At 48.4% G+C, this 15,389-nt stretch overlaps 1 protein-coding gene across 2 annotated transcripts; it reads left to right on the top strand.

Annotated features, from left to right (window-relative positions):
- Positions 1-2,090: 2,090 nt before the first annotated feature.
- Positions 2,091-13,872, top strand: LOC100078585 (MHC class I-2 antigen). 2 transcript variants are annotated; one of them, NM_001242715.1, is given in 6 exon segments: positions 2,091-2,154; positions 9,700-9,966; positions 11,236-11,514; positions 11,654-11,935; positions 12,134-12,241; positions 13,496-13,536. In NM_001242715.1, coding segments are annotated over 6 exon segments (1,041 nt in total).
- Positions 13,873-15,389: the final 1,517 nt, after the last annotated feature.

Raw genomic sequence — 15,389 nt, 5'->3', positions numbered from 1 at the left:
CCCAGGGTTATATCAACTCGCCACCATCCCTCCTGACGGCTGGTGAAGATGAGCAGGGAGTGTGTATGTTGTAGTGTACTCTCCCAAGGGTTTGGTACAGTGCTTTTCACACAGTTAGCACTCAATAAATACGACTGAATCAATGAATGAGCGAAGAGAGGAACCTCAACCATATTCTGGGAAAGACCGGGGGTGGAAGCGAAGCAGCCTGGCCTAGTGGATACGACGTGTGTCTGGGAGTCAGGGGACCTGGGTTCTAGTCCTGGCTCCCCGCCACTGGTCTGCTGCGTGATCTTAGGCAAATCACTTCATTTTCCTTTGCCTATTACCTCATCTGTAAAATGGGGATTGAAACTGTGAATCCCCAGATGTGACATGACTGTCAATCTTTGTCTCAACGCAGCACTTAGTACAGTGCCTGGCACTTAGTAAGCACTGAACAAATACCTTTTGAAAAAACAAGGAATAGAAGGAATTCCCGAGCAGTTGGGAAAAAATCCCAATCCCGATCATCCCAGGAAAGGGAGGAAAATATAGGACGTTGGCACATATGTTCCCATCACTAACAAACATGGATCAGACGTGCAGGTGGGGGTTAAAGTGGAGGAATCCGAGCCCAGAAAAGCCACGCCCCGGCCTTTCCACTCCCTGTTCTGTTTCCAGGGACCAACTGGGTGGTTGCCTTCTTTCCCAGAAATGGAGAGATTATGGGAAAGTGCTACTAAGAGAGGCAGCCAAGCCTAAAGGAGCACGGGGCTAGAAGCCACGTGAAGCAGAAGGTAGAGAAGCAGCACAGTCCGGTGGATAGAGCTGGGGCCTGGCGTTAACAATAATAATAGTATTTGTTAATCACCTACTTTGTGACCAGCACTGTTCTAAGAGCTGGGGTAAATACTAGCTAATTGAGTTGGACACAGTCCCTGTCCCACATGAGGCTCACCTACTCAATCCCTACTTCACAGGTAAGATAATTGAGGCACAGAGAAGACTGAGAGGCCCCATATGGGACATGGACGGTGGAACTTTGTCTCAACCAGCTCTCAGTACAGTGTCTGGCACTTAGTACGTGCTGAACAAATACCGTTAAAAAAAAAAAGAAACAGAATTCCCAAGAAGTTAGGGAAAATCCCAATCCCGCTCATCCCAGGAAGGGGAAGAAACTATAGGATGTTGGTGCCAGCTGGCGGTCACAGTCCTGCACATGATCACATCATTAACTTGCGAGGGTTAAAGTGGAGAAATACGAACCTGGAAAAAGCAAAGCCGAGGCCTGGCCGAGCCCTTGTCTCCCTGCTCTGTCTCCAAGGCCGGATTGGGTGACTGCTTTCTTTCCCAGAAACCAAGAGATGATGGGAAAGTACTAATAAAAGAGACTTGTCTTATGCCATCAAGTCGCTTCCGACGAATAGCCACGCCGTGGACACATCTCTCCCAGAGCGGCCCACCTCCATCTGCAGTCGTTCTCATAGTGGATCCACAGAGTTTTCTTGGGAAAAATACAGAACAGATTTACCATAGCCTTCTTCCACACAGTAAACTCAAGGGTCCACCCTCAATTTTCTCCTATGCCACTGCTGTCCAGCATAGGGGAGTTTTGACTTTTAGCAGACTGCCTTCCCTTCGCTAGCCACTGCCCAAACTAGGAACAGAATGAGTTTGCCTCTGCTTAACTCACTCTCCCACAGCTGAGCCTTGTAGAGTCCTGGAAACTCTCCAGGTGCCATCCTTAGAGGGGAATGAGAGACAGCCAAAGGTAAAGCTAGAAGCCACATGAAGCAGAAGATAGAGAAGCAGCACAGTCTAGTGGATAGACCTTGGGCCTGGCATTCATAATAGGAATAATATATGTTAAGCACCTACTGTGTGTCAAGCACTGTTCTAAGCGCTAGGGTAGATACTAGATAATGGGGGTGGACACAGTCCATGTACCACATGGGGCTCACAGTCTTCATCCCCATTTTCCAGATGAGGTAACTGAGGTATAGAGAATTGAAGTGACTTGTCCAAAGTCACACAGAAGACGAGTGGAGAAGGAGGGATTAGAATCCAGGTCCTTGTGGCTCCCAGGCCCGTGCTCTATCCACTAGGCCATGCCGCTTCAGAAGGACCTGGTTCTCATCCCAACTCTGCCTCTTGTCTGCTCTGTGAGCCTGGGTAAGTCACTTGACTTCTCTACGCTTCAGTTACCTCTTCTGAAAAATGGAGATGAAGACTGTGAGCCTCATGTGGGATAAGGACCGGCTCCAACCTGATTTACCTCAGCACTTGGTAAAGTGCCTGGCTCACAGTAAGCGTTAAACAAATACCGTTAAAAAGTGAAAGTAACAGAAAAAGTCCCTGAGGATTTGGGGAAAGTCCCGATCCCAGTCATCTGATCCCAGCTCTGCCAGTTGTTTATTGTGTTACTTTGGGCAAGGCACTTCACGTCTCTGTACCTCAGTTACCTCATCTGGGAAATGGGGATTGAGGCTGTGAGCCCCAGGTGGGACAGGGACTGTGCCCAACCTGATTATCTTGTACTTAACCCAGCGCCTAGTACAGTGCCTGGCACATAGTAAACATTGAACAAAAACCGTTAAAAAGTTAGAGGAACAGAAAAAGTCTCCGAGGAGTTGGGGAAAGTCCTAATTTTGGTCATCCCAGGAGGGGGAGGAAACTGTAGGATGTTGGCACCATGGGGGTGGTCCACAGGTACACATGTCACCATCTTTGGCAAACGAAGATCAGGAGATACAGGCAGGGTTTAAAGTGGAGGAATCCGAACCTGGAAGAGCCAAGACCCGGCCTTGTCTGTCCCTTCTTTCTCTGTTTCCAAGTACCGATTAGGTGATTGGTTTCTTTCAGGCCTAAAGGTCAGAGGACAAGGATAGAAGTCACAAGAACATGAGTCTTCCCCAGTTGAGAGATTTGTTAAGTGCTTTACTCTGTGCCAGGCACTGTACTAAGCACTGGAGTAGATGCAAGTTAATTAGGTTGGACACAGTCCCTGTCCCACTGGGCTCATAATCTTAACCCCCATTTTGCAGATGAGGTAACTGAGGCACAGAGAAGTGAAGTGACTTGCCCCAAGGCACACAGCACACAAGTGGCAGAGCAGGAATTAGAATCCAGATCCTTGTGACTGCCAGGCCTGGGCTGTATCCATTAGGACATGCTGCTTCTTGTTCATTAATTCATTCATTCAATCGCATTTATTGAGCGCTTACTGTACTAAACGCTCAGGAAGTACAATTCTGCAAGAAATAGAGACCATCCCTGCCCACAAGGGGCTCACAGTCTGGAAGCGGGAAGACAGACATCAAAACAAGTAGACAGGCATGAGTAGCATTATTATAAATAAAAAGAATTACAGATATATACACATCACTAAAAATAAATAGAATTATAATTATAGATATGTACATACATACACGATTGCTCTGGGGAGGGGAGGGGGATAGAGCAGAGGGAGCGAGTCAGGGCGACGGGGAGGGGAGGGGGAGCAGAGGAAAAAGGGGGTTTAGTCTAGTTCTAGGAGTGAGCCAAGAATGGTGCGAGCCAGGGCTCAGAGGTGGTAAAATGGAGAACTAGGGGGTGAGGAGGTGAATTTAAAGCGCTTGGGGGAACAAACAAAAACAATAAAAGATGCTCACTGCCCTTGAGGAATGTACTTTCTAATGGGGAAGGTAGGCAGACTCAAATTTCCTGTTATACAGGAAGTAACAAGGTAAGAAAACCCGTTTGTGTGTGTGCATTCTAGCCAGTACACGATTTACTGTGAAATTCCCCTAAAGGGTGGGTGGGTCTATGTGGCGGTTATTGACTCAAACTCATGAAAACAACTGTTGGTGAAATTCCCCGGAGAGAGAGAGCGTATCCTCGCTCCACGGAGCACATACCCAGAATCAAAGACGGGGCATTGTGGCAGTGTCACGTTCAAAGCCACAAGGGAGAGAAATGTCGGTTCTGTAAATCAGAACAATTTCTACCAACCACGCCAATGCTTTTATTTTATTTTATTCTTTAGGGTTAAATGCTTATTATGTGCTAGGCACTGTCATAAACCCTGGGGTACATATAAGATAATCAAGTTGGACACAGTCCACATCCCACATTGGGCTCACAGTCATAATCCCCATTTGACGGATGAGGGAGTTGAGGCACAGAGAAGTGAAGTGACTTGCCCGAGGTCACACAGTAGATGATGGCAGAGAGGGGATTAGAACCCAGGTCCTTCTGACGTCCACGTTCCTGGAGGTCTGGGCTACTCAGATTATTCGGACGTCATTTATGATATTATCTCCGACAAACAGCGTGGCTCCCTAATTGAAGGGGCACATTCTAAGAGTCAGGGTGCCTCGGTTCTGTTGAGTGACCCTGGGCAAGTCACATTAGAAGAAGCAGGATGGCATAGGGGATAGAACATGAACCGGGGAGTCAGAGAGTCATGGGTTCTAATCCCGGTTTCACCACCTGTCTGCTGTGCCACACTGGGCAAGTCAGGGCCTCAGTGACCTCATCTGTAAAATAGGGATTGAGACTGTGAGCCCCACATGGGACAAGGGCTGTGTCCAACCCTTTTTGTTTGTTTCTACCCCAGCGCTTAGTACAATGAATGGCACATAGTAAGCGCTTAACAAATACCATAATTATTATTATTACTATTACTATTCTTTTTCTCTGTGCCTCAGTTCCCTCATCTGTAAAATGGGGGTTAAGACTGGGACCCTCCCCATGTGGAACATGACGTGTGTCCAAATTTAATTAACTTGAATGTACCCCAGGGCTTAGTTCAGTTCCTGGCAAATAGTTAATGCTTACTAAATACCATTAAAAACCCCAACCTTATTATTATTTAATCAAACGTTTTACGGATGTTTGCCGCCCTCTTGTGGCCACATCGCCACACTGCGCCTTCCGGACACCTCAGCCCCAAGCCAGCTTCAAATGATAATAATAATAATAATAATAATAATAATAATAATAATAATAATAATAATAATAATTATAATAGTGTTTGTTAACTGCTTACTATTTTCCAGGCACTGTTGTAACCCCTGGGGTGGATGCAAGCAAAGTGTACTGGTCACAGTCCCACGTGGGGTTCACAGTCTCCATCCCCATTTTACAGATGAGGTAACTGAGGCCCAGAGAAGTGAAGTTCATTCAATAGTACTTATTGAGCGCTTACTATGGGCAGAGCACTGTAAGAAGCGCTTGGAATGTACACTTCGGCAACAGGTAGAGACCATCCCTGACCAATAACGGGCTCACAGTCTAAATGGGCTCACAGTCTAAACGGGGAAGTCAGACAGCAAAGCAAAACAGCACAAAACAAAACAACATCATCAAGATAAATAGAATCATGGAGATAGACACCTCATTAACAAAATAAATAGGGTAATAAATAATACCTTTGCTCAGGATCACAAAGCGCCGAGAGCTGGGATCGGAGCCCATGACCTAATGACTTCCAGGCCCGTGCTCCATCAACTATGCCATGCTGCTTCTGGAGCAGCTGTTTAGCAATTACTATTTGTTCATTCAATCGTATTATTGAGCACTTCCTGTGTGCAGAGTACTCTACTAAGTGCTTGGGAGAGTGCAATACTACAAAAACTAGACACATTCTCTGCCCACAATGAGCTTACAGTCTAGAGGGGGAGACAGACATTAATAGAAATTAAATAAATTACAGAAAGTGTTCGCTCAATAAATACTGTTGACTGACCCACTGACTGAACGAACTATGCCCAACCTGATTACCTTGTATCTACCCCAGCATTTAGTACGGTGCCTCGCACATTATAAGCAGTTAACAAATAAAGTTGGCTTATCAAGTCAAATTTGTCCACTTCAAGTTTATCGTTGCATGCTTTAACTCTCCTTTTCCCAGCAAAACTATTTTTCCACCCTTACTGACACCCATGCCCAACGCCCTCGCCAGTTGTTCCAGACATTTAACTCCCTTCTCGGGCCCCCTGCTCCCCGGCCTCTCCCATCCCTTGCCCCCAGTGGCCTGTTCACCTACTTTATTAAGAAAATTAATACCAGCAGGTATGAGGTCCCTAAAATCGCCTTTGCCCTTCCTCAGTCTCTCCCCATCCCGGCCCCCTCTTCAACTCTCCCATCTTTCCCAGAGGAGATCTCCTGCCTTCTTTCAAATGCCATCCCTTCCATCTGCACATCAGATCCCATTCCTTCACACCTTATGAAAACTCTTGCCCCCTTCCTTCTTGCCTCCCTAACAGCCACCTTCAACCACTCACTCTCCAATGGCTTCTTCCCCACTGCTTTCAAACATGTCCATGTCTCCCCATCCTAAAAAAAAGCCCTCCCTTGACCCCATGCTCCCTCCAACTATCGCCTCATCTCCCTCCTACCATTCCTCTCCAAACTCCTTGAGCGAGTTGCTACACTCACCGCTTCAAATCCTCTCCTCCAGTTCTCTTCTTGACCCCCTCCAATCTGGCTTTTGCCCCTTCACTCCACAGAAACCACCCTCTCAAAGGTCCCCAGTGATCTCCTTCTTGCCAATCCAATGGTTTCTACCCCCATCCTAATTCTCCTCGCCATCTCAGCTGCCTTTGACTCTGTGGAAACCTTACCCAACCTTGGCTTCACTGACTCTGTCCTCTCCTGGTTCTCCTCTTATCTCTCTGGCCTTTCATTCTCAGTTTCCTTTGCGGGCTCCTTCTCTGCCTCCCACCCCCTAACCGTGAGGGTCCCTCAAGGTTCAGTTCTGGGCCCCCTTCTACTCTTCATCTACACCCACTATCTTGGAGAACTCATTCGCTCCCATGGCTTCAACCACCACTTCTGTGCAGATGACACCCAAATCTACATCTCCAGCCCCGATCTCTCTCCCTCTCTCCATTCTCTCATCTCATTTTGCCTTCAACACATCTCTACTTGGATCTCTCTGGTCACCTAAAATTTAGCACATCCAAAACAGAGCTCCTTATCTTCCCACCCAAATCCTGTCCTCTGCCTGACTTTCCCATCACTGTAGACGGCATCACCGTCCTCCTTGTCTCACAAGGCCAGAACCTTGGCATTATCCTTGACTCCTCTCTCTCATTAACCCACATATTCAGTCCATCGCTAAATCCCGTCGGCCACACCGTCGCAACATCGCTAAAATCCACCCTTTCCTCTCCATCCAAACTGCTATTCCGTTAATAGAATCACTCACTCTGTTCCGCCTGGACTACTGCATCATCCTCCTTGCTGACCTCCCAGCCTCCTGTCTCTCCCACTCCAGTCCATTCTTCATTCTGCTGCCCAGGATCATTTTTCTACAAAAACCTTCAGGACATATCACCCTGTTCCTCAACAATGCCAGTGGTTGCCCATCCACCTCCACATCAAACAAAAACTCCTCATCGTTGATTTTAAAGCCCTCCACCACTATGTCCCCTCCTACCTCACTTCACTTCGCTTCTACAACCCAGTCCGCACACTGTGCTCCTTCAGTGCTAACCTTCTCGCTGGGCTTCCATCTCACCCGTCTCGCTGCTGACCCCTGACCCAGGTCCTGCCTCTGGCCTGGAACGCCCTCCCTCCTTTAATCCAACAGACAACTACTCTCCCCCCCTTCAAAGCCTTACTGAAAGCCCATCTCCTCCAAGAGGCCTTCCCAGACTAAACTGGGAGAAGCAGCGTGGCTCAGTGGAAAGAGCATGGGCTTTGGAGTCAGGGCTCATGAGTTCGAATCCCGGCTCTGCCACTTGTCGGCTGTGTGACTGTGGGCAAGTCACTTAACTTCTCTGTGCCTCAGTTCCCTCATCTGTAAAATGGGGATTAAGACTGTGAGCCCCACGTGGGACAACCTAATTCCCCTGTGTCTACCCCAGCGCTTAGAACAGTGCTCGGCACATAGTAAGCGCTTAACAAATACCAAATACAAATAACAACATTATTAAACTCCACTTTTCCTCATCTCCCACTCCTTTCCACATCACCTGACTTGCTCCCTTTGCTCTCCCCCCACCCCCCAGCCCCACAGCACTTCTGTATATATGTGTATATCTGTAATTCTATTTATTTATATGAATGCCTGTTTACTTATTTTGATGTGCATATATCTATAATTCTATTTGTTTCTACTGATGCCTGTTTACTTGTTTTGAGGTCTGTCTCCCCACCTTCAGGACCGTAAACCCGGTGTGGGCAGGGATCGCCTCTCTTTATTGCTGAATTGTACTTTCTAAGCGCTTAGTGCAGTGTTCTGCACACCGTAGTCGCTCACTAAATACGATGGTATGAATGAATGAACAAATACCATTAGAAGACACACAGTAAACGCTCAATAAATACGACTGAATGAATGGATTAAAACCAAAATCTGCGTGTCTGTAGTTTCACTTCATTTAAAATGATCTGTGAATCAACTGGGGCGACCTCGTCGCTTTCTTATTGGATGAACCGTCCAAGATTCAGCCAATCAGAAAAAAGGGCGCAAAATAGAAATAGAAAGTGAAATAGACCGTTAAGTAGAGCGTGTTGTGCAAACTCTGCGCCCTGGGGGGTCGAGGCTATGGAGACCCCGGCCCTTCCCAGGCTCCTGCTCTTTCTGTTCTTATTCTTGGGATCTGGTCGCCTCCCGGCGACCTGGGCGAGTGAGTGGGGGACCCTCATTGTCGGGGCGGGTGGAACCCAGCCAGGAAAAGGGGGTGGGGGGCTCCTGGTGCAGGATCCCAGCTCAGGAGGGGGAGGGTCCTAAGTGGTGAGCTGTGGGAGGGGTCGATACAGGTGCCAGGAGGGATGGGCGGGTGGGAGGGGTAAAGTTGGTCCAGGAAAAGGGGTTGGGGGCGGCTGAGGCTGGGGGCGGGGGGATTCCAACGCTTAGATCAGTGCTTGGCACATAGTAAGCGCTTAACAAATATCATTATCATTATTATAAATGAGTCCTGTAGATCAGTCATTCATTCATCAATCACCCCTGAGTGAATTGCACTCTCCCAAGCGCTTAGTACAGTGCTCTGCAAACAGTAAGCACTCAATAAATACGAATGAACGAATGAGTGCTTGCTTATTTATTTATTTATTTATTTATTTATTTATTTATTTAAATTAATAAATCAGTCAATGCTATTTATTGAGCATTTATTATTCATTCAATTGTATTTATTGAGCACTTACTGTGTGCAGAGCACTGTACTAAGAGTTTGGGAGAGTACAGTATAACAATATTCCCTGCAGTGGCATCCAAAAGAAATTTCACTTCAAATGTATCCGATCTATTATACGTTGGCTCAGTGGAAAGAGCACGGGCTTGGGAGTCAGAAGTCGTGGGTTCTAATCCCGGCTCCACCACCTGTCAACTGTGACTTTGGGCATGTCACTTCACTTCTCTGTGCCTCAGCGACCTCATCTGTAAAATGGGGATTAAGACTGAGAGCCCCTCGTGGGACAACCTGATGACCTTGTATCTACCCCAGCGCTTAGAACAGTGCTTGGCACAGAATAAGCGCTGAAGGTCATCATTATTATTATGCTGGTAAAAATCCCTTTCTTTACTAGGTACAATGCTTTGCCCTTTGCTAAGCGCTTGGGAGAGGACAATACAACAGAGTTAGCAGATAAGGTTCCTGCCTATAGCAAGCTTACGGTCTAGAGGATGGTATTTACTGAGCTCCCACTGTATGCACTCATTCATTCACTCATTATTCATTCCTTGAGTGGATGAATGAGTGAATGCACCCCTCTGTGTCTCAGGGTCCCACTTTCTGCGCTATTTCTACACCGCGGTGTCCCGGCCGGGCCCTGGGGTCCCCGCATTCACGGCCGTTGGCTACTTGGATGATCAGCAGTTCGTGAGGTTTGACAGCAACAGACAGAAGGTGGAAGGTCTGACCACCTGGATCCAGGGGGGCCAGGGGCCGGACTACTGGGAGCAGCAGAACCAGGAATTGCGGGGCACCCAGCAGATTTTCCTCCAGAACCTGCAGGTCGCTCTGAGCTACTACAACCAGTCCGAGGGTGGTGAGTGTGGACAGGGGTGTGGGGAGCCCGAGGGGACCATCTACTAATGATAATAATAACGATGGTATTTGTTAAGAGCCTTCCACTCTTCTAAGCGCTGGGGTGGATGCAAGGTAATCAGGTTGTCCCACGTGAGGCTCAGAGTCTTAATCCCCATTTTCCAGAAGAGGTAACTGAGGCCCAGAGAGGTGAAGTGACTTGCCCGAGGTCACACAGCAGACAAGTGGTGGAGTTGGGATTAGAACCCATGACCTTCTGAAACCCAGGCCCATGCTCTATCCACTCAGCCCTGCTGCTTCTCTACTCTGTGCAGAGCACAATAATAAATAATAAGAAGAATGGTATTTGTTAAGTGCTTACTATGGGCCAGACACTGTACTAAGCACAGGACACTGTACTAAGCGCTTGGAAGAGCATAATACAGCAGAATTAACCTACACGTTTCCTGCCCATTAATTCATTCATTCAATCATATTTAATGAGCGCTTACTGCATTCAAAACACTGTACTAAGTGCTTGGGAGAATACAATATGAACATAAACAGACATACTCTCTGCCCATAATAAGTTTACAGTCTGAACAGAGAAATCGTGTAGCCTGCTGGGAAGGGCATGGGCCTGGGAATCAAAGGACCTGAGTTCTAATCCCAGCTCCGCCTCTTACCTGCTGGATGATCTGGGGTAAGTCGCTTCATGGTGCCTCAGTTTCCTCATCTGTAAAATAGGGCCTAAATATCTCTTCTGTCTGTACTTAGATTGTGAGCCCAATATGATACAGGGATTGTACCTCATCTGCTTATATTCCATCTTCCCTAGAGCTTATTCATTGTTTGGCACATGGTAAACACTTAACATGGCCATATAGTATTATTATTATTGTTATTACTGTTATTGTTATTATTATCAGAGGGGTTTGGGCCAGACTGTGTATCCAGAGCAGTTGTGCTTTTGCAACAGGAACAATAATAATAATAATAATTTTGGTATTTAAGTGCTTACTATGTGCTAGGCACTGGGGTAGATACAAGGTAAACGGTCTGGGCACAGTCCCTGTCCCACACAGGGTTCAGAGTCTTAATCCTCGTTTTCCAGATGAGGAAACTGAGGCCCAGAGAAGTGAAGTGATAACCCATCCACCCTGAGCTAGCGGCTCAGTCAGTCTAAAGTGGAGGGGGGACAAAGAGAGTTGCCTCACTCCCCTAACCCTGGTCCCGCCCCCCCTGGCCAAATACCTGTTGTAATTTGGGGCTGGTGTTGGGGGGCTGCCAGGGTATCATTCCTACCAGGAGATGTATGGCTGCGAGCTGCGGACAGATGGCTCCACTGGGAAGGCGTACGACAGGTACGGCTATGATGGGCAGGACTACATCACCCTGGACCTCGACACGCTGACGTGGACGGCGGCCAATCCCGAGGCCCAGTATACCAAGCGGAAGTGGGAGGCCAACAAGAAAAAGCTGGAGCTGGAGAAGGCCTACCTGCAAGGGCAATGTGTCTACTGGATCAGTGAATACCTGAAACTGGGAGGGGACAGTCTCAACCGGACAGGTACCAGACCGGTCACCTGCCAAAGCCCCTGTTCCTCCCGTGGGTTTCCAGCGTGGCAGTCTGTCCCCCGAATCCCACCCCAAGGGGGAGGTCCATCTGGGGGGCAGAGTGCCTGTCTTGACCCCGGTCTCCCCCACAGAGCCCCCCTCGGTGCGGGTGACCCGTCACCCCAGCCAGGACGAGGACAACGTCACGCTGAGGTGCCAGGCCCTCGGCTTCTACCCGGCGGACATCAGGATGAGATGGCAGCGGGATGGGGAGGACCTGACCCGGGACACGGAGCACGTGGAGACGCGGCCCGGTGGGGACGGAACATTCCAGAAATGGACGGCGGTGGTGGGGGTGTCCCATGGACAGGAGCAGAGATACGTCTGTGTCGTGGACCACGATGGCCTGGCCAACCCCCTTGCCGTGGGCTGGGGTAAGGGACGGGGTCTGGGGGGCTGGTAAAGGGCAGCAGGGACCTATGGGGAGGCTTCAGAGTTTGGGGGAAGGGAGTGAGGTCAGGAACCTGACTCTCTTTTGAGGGAAAGGGTCTCGAATTTGGGGGCTCCACTGTAGAGTGGTGTAGTGGGATCCTGGCCTAATTCTTGGGGTGAACCTCTTCCTCCTTGTCCAGTTTCAGATCTGTCCCCACGCAAAGCAGTCATCATGGGGGCTTTGGCCACCGTCCTCATCGTCACCGCAGTACTGGCTGGAGTCGTCATCTTGAGGAAGAGGAGACCAGGTGGGAACGGACACCATTCCCCTCCCCAAGAAACCCCCGGAACGAGGGACGGGGAATGATGTGGCAATGGAAAGAGCATGCCTATCTTGCTGCCTGGGAGTCAGAAGAACCTTGGTTCTAGTCCTGCCACTTGTCTGCTGGGCAAGTCACTTAATTTCTCTGTGCCTCAGTGACCTCATCTGTAAAATGGGAATAAAGACTTTAAGTCCCAAGTGGGAAAGGGACTGTGTACCACCCGCTTAGTTTGTATCTACCTCAGCACTTAGAACAGTGCCTGGCACATAATAAGTGCTTAACCAATACTATAGAAAAGAAAAAAATAGGCCAGAAGCCCAGCTGTTAGAAGGTATACGCATCTGCCTTGGGTCCTTTTTCTCCCTCCCCTACCACCATCTCTGCCCCCAATCATTGCCAAGCAATCAATCATCTTTAGCACTTACTATGTGCAGAGCACTGTACTAAGTGCTTGGGAGAGTGCAATACAAGAGAATTATCAGACATGCTCCCTGCCCATATCAAATTTACAGTCTAGAGGAGGAGATAGACATTAATATAAATAAATGAATTAAGGATATGGACATAGGGGCTGAGGGAGGGGTGAGTAAAGGCTGAAAATCCAAGGGTAAGGGTGACCCTCTAATAGAAGCAGCATGGCCCAGTGGATAGAACATGGGCCTGGGAGTCTAAACATCATGGGTTCTAATCCCGACTCTGCCACTTGTCTGCTGGGTGACCTTAGGGAAGTTACTTCACTTCTCTGGGCCTCAGTTATTTCATCTGTATTCTGGGGATTAAGACTGTGAGCCCCTTGTGAGACAGGGACTGTGTCCAACCCAATTTGTTTGTATTCCCTGCAGTGCTTAGTACAGTGTCTGATGCACAGAAAGCGCTTAGCAAATACCACAATTATTAATTATTATTAGAAGGGGGTGGGAGAAGGAGAAAATGAGGATGTAGTCAGGGAAGGCTTCTTGAAGGAGAGGTGACTTCAATATGGTCCCAGAGGGGGCTTAACCTTTCTCTGGACCCAGACCTTCCCCAGCCCAGGGATGGCCTCAGTTTCTGCTCCATGAGGTTCGTGGAGCCATCAGGGTCGGCAGGGAGGGTGCAAGGGGAAAAGAGGGAGCTTCCCACCAGAACCAGGGGTTCTGGGGAGACCGGGATGAGCGTGACTTGAAATAGAACCAAGGACCGGCAGATCAGGGACCCCCCCCCAGCCATTTCCACCCTCTGATTGATTTCTTTTCTCTCCAGGTGAGCAGCAAAGCTACTACATCCCGGCTGCAAGTGAGTGAGGGGATAGGAAGGGAGTCAGGAGCTGAGTGGAGGGGTCACCGCGGCTCCTGGTCCTCCTTAACTATCCATTTCCCTCCACCGACTGAGGGAGCCGCCCACACGGGATCCGTCTGGGAATACTTGTTGCATGAAGGTGCATGGACATTTGGTGACCCACCAGGCCCTGGACATAAAAAGGGGCGAAGAGCAATGTTTCCAGAAAACTCCATGCCTGGAACCTGTTAACACCTCAGGACCCCTCCTCGAGGGGACTCAACCCAGCCCTCCCTCTTCGTAACTGATGGACCGTCAGTCTCCCTACCCTCAAAGCCTTGTCGAAAGCACGTCTCCTCCAAGTGGACTTCCCCGACAAAGCCCTCATTTCCTCTTCTCCCACTCCCTCTCTATTTTATTTTATTTTTATTTTTTCCCTTTATTCACCTCAGCCCCACCACACTTATGTGCAGGTCGGCTATTATTTATTTGTCGATATTAATGTCTGTTTGTCCATGTCGACTATAAGTTCACTGTGGGCAGGGAACGTGTCTACCAACTCTCTTATAATGGACTCTCCCGAGCTCTCAGGAGAGTGCTATGCACCCATTAAGTGCAGGATTAAATCCTTCCCAACATCCACCATTACTCTGTACCTCCCTTTTCTCCCTTTTTCCCATCCTTCCTTGTCCAATCGCTTGAAACCCAGGCCAAGCCCCAGTGGACAGCAGAAACTCGAGTGGGAAAATGATAAAGACGTCTCAGGGAGTCTATGTCTCCATTACCAAGCTCTCTCATTCTATCCCGGACACACGTATCGGACAACCTCCCCCTCCACAGCCACTTCTCCTTATGGTTAACCAGCCCCTGTACTTCCTCCTCTCCAACCACTTCTGCCAACTGACTCCCAGAATCCTGTCGAGACTTGTGGGTTAAAACCCAAGAGGACATGGTGATTTGGTTTTGAGGGGGGAATGAGGTGGGAGAGCTAGTATCCATCAGACTTCTGCCCTCCCCATCTCTTAAATCATTCCAAAGTCCCACTTCCTTCAGAGAGTCTTCCCCAATTATCTCCCAAATCTCAGTCACTTTCAGACTCATCCAACCTAAGACTAACCCACCTACATTTACACCCTAAATGTATTTTTCTGGCCCCGGCTAGATTGTGAACTCATTATGGGTAGGGTACATACCTGCTAATTCTGTTGTATTGTACTCTCCCAAGCATTTAGAACAGTGCTGTGCACATGGTAGGTTATCAATAAAAACCATTGATCGACTGATTGATTTTGCTCCTATCTTCAGCATGTGTGTAATAGTAGCAATAGTAATTGTAGTATTCAATCGTATTTATTGAGCATTTACCGTGTGCAGAGCACTGTGCTAAGTGCTTGGGGGAGTACGATATAGCAAAACAGACAAATTTCCTGCCCACAGTGAACTAACATTAGTGATAATAGTAATAGAAATAGTATGACAGTGGTTAGAGAAAACGCCTGGGAGTCACAAGGTCATGCATTCTAATCTTGTCTCTGCCACTTGTCTGCTGTGTGATCTTAGGCAAGTCAATTCACTTCTCTGGGCCTCAGTTCCCTCATCTGGAAAATGGGGATCTAGACTGTGAGCCCCACATGGGACAAGCACTCTGTCCAACCCAATTTGCTTGTATCCACCCCAATGCTTAGTAGAGTGCCTGGCACGCAGTAAGCACTTAAATAGCACAGTTATTATTAGTGATAATCATAGGAGTAATATTTATAGAGTACCCACGTGGCGCAGTGTACCATCCAGGGCACAACTAACTGTCAGGTCTCTGAGCTCATTATGGGCAAGGAGTGTATCTACCAACTCTACTATTTTGGACTTTCCTAAGTGCTTA

The sequence above is a fragment of the Ornithorhynchus anatinus genome, chromosome X3, assembly GCF_004115215.2.
Source record: "Ornithorhynchus anatinus isolate Pmale09 chromosome X3, mOrnAna1.pri.v4, whole genome shotgun sequence".
NCBI classification, from domain to species: domain Eukaryota; kingdom Metazoa; phylum Chordata; class Mammalia; order Monotremata; family Ornithorhynchidae; genus Ornithorhynchus; species Ornithorhynchus anatinus.
The sequence above is the reverse complement of the archived record's forward strand: the minus strand, read 5'-3'. Positions and strand labels throughout refer to the sequence as shown.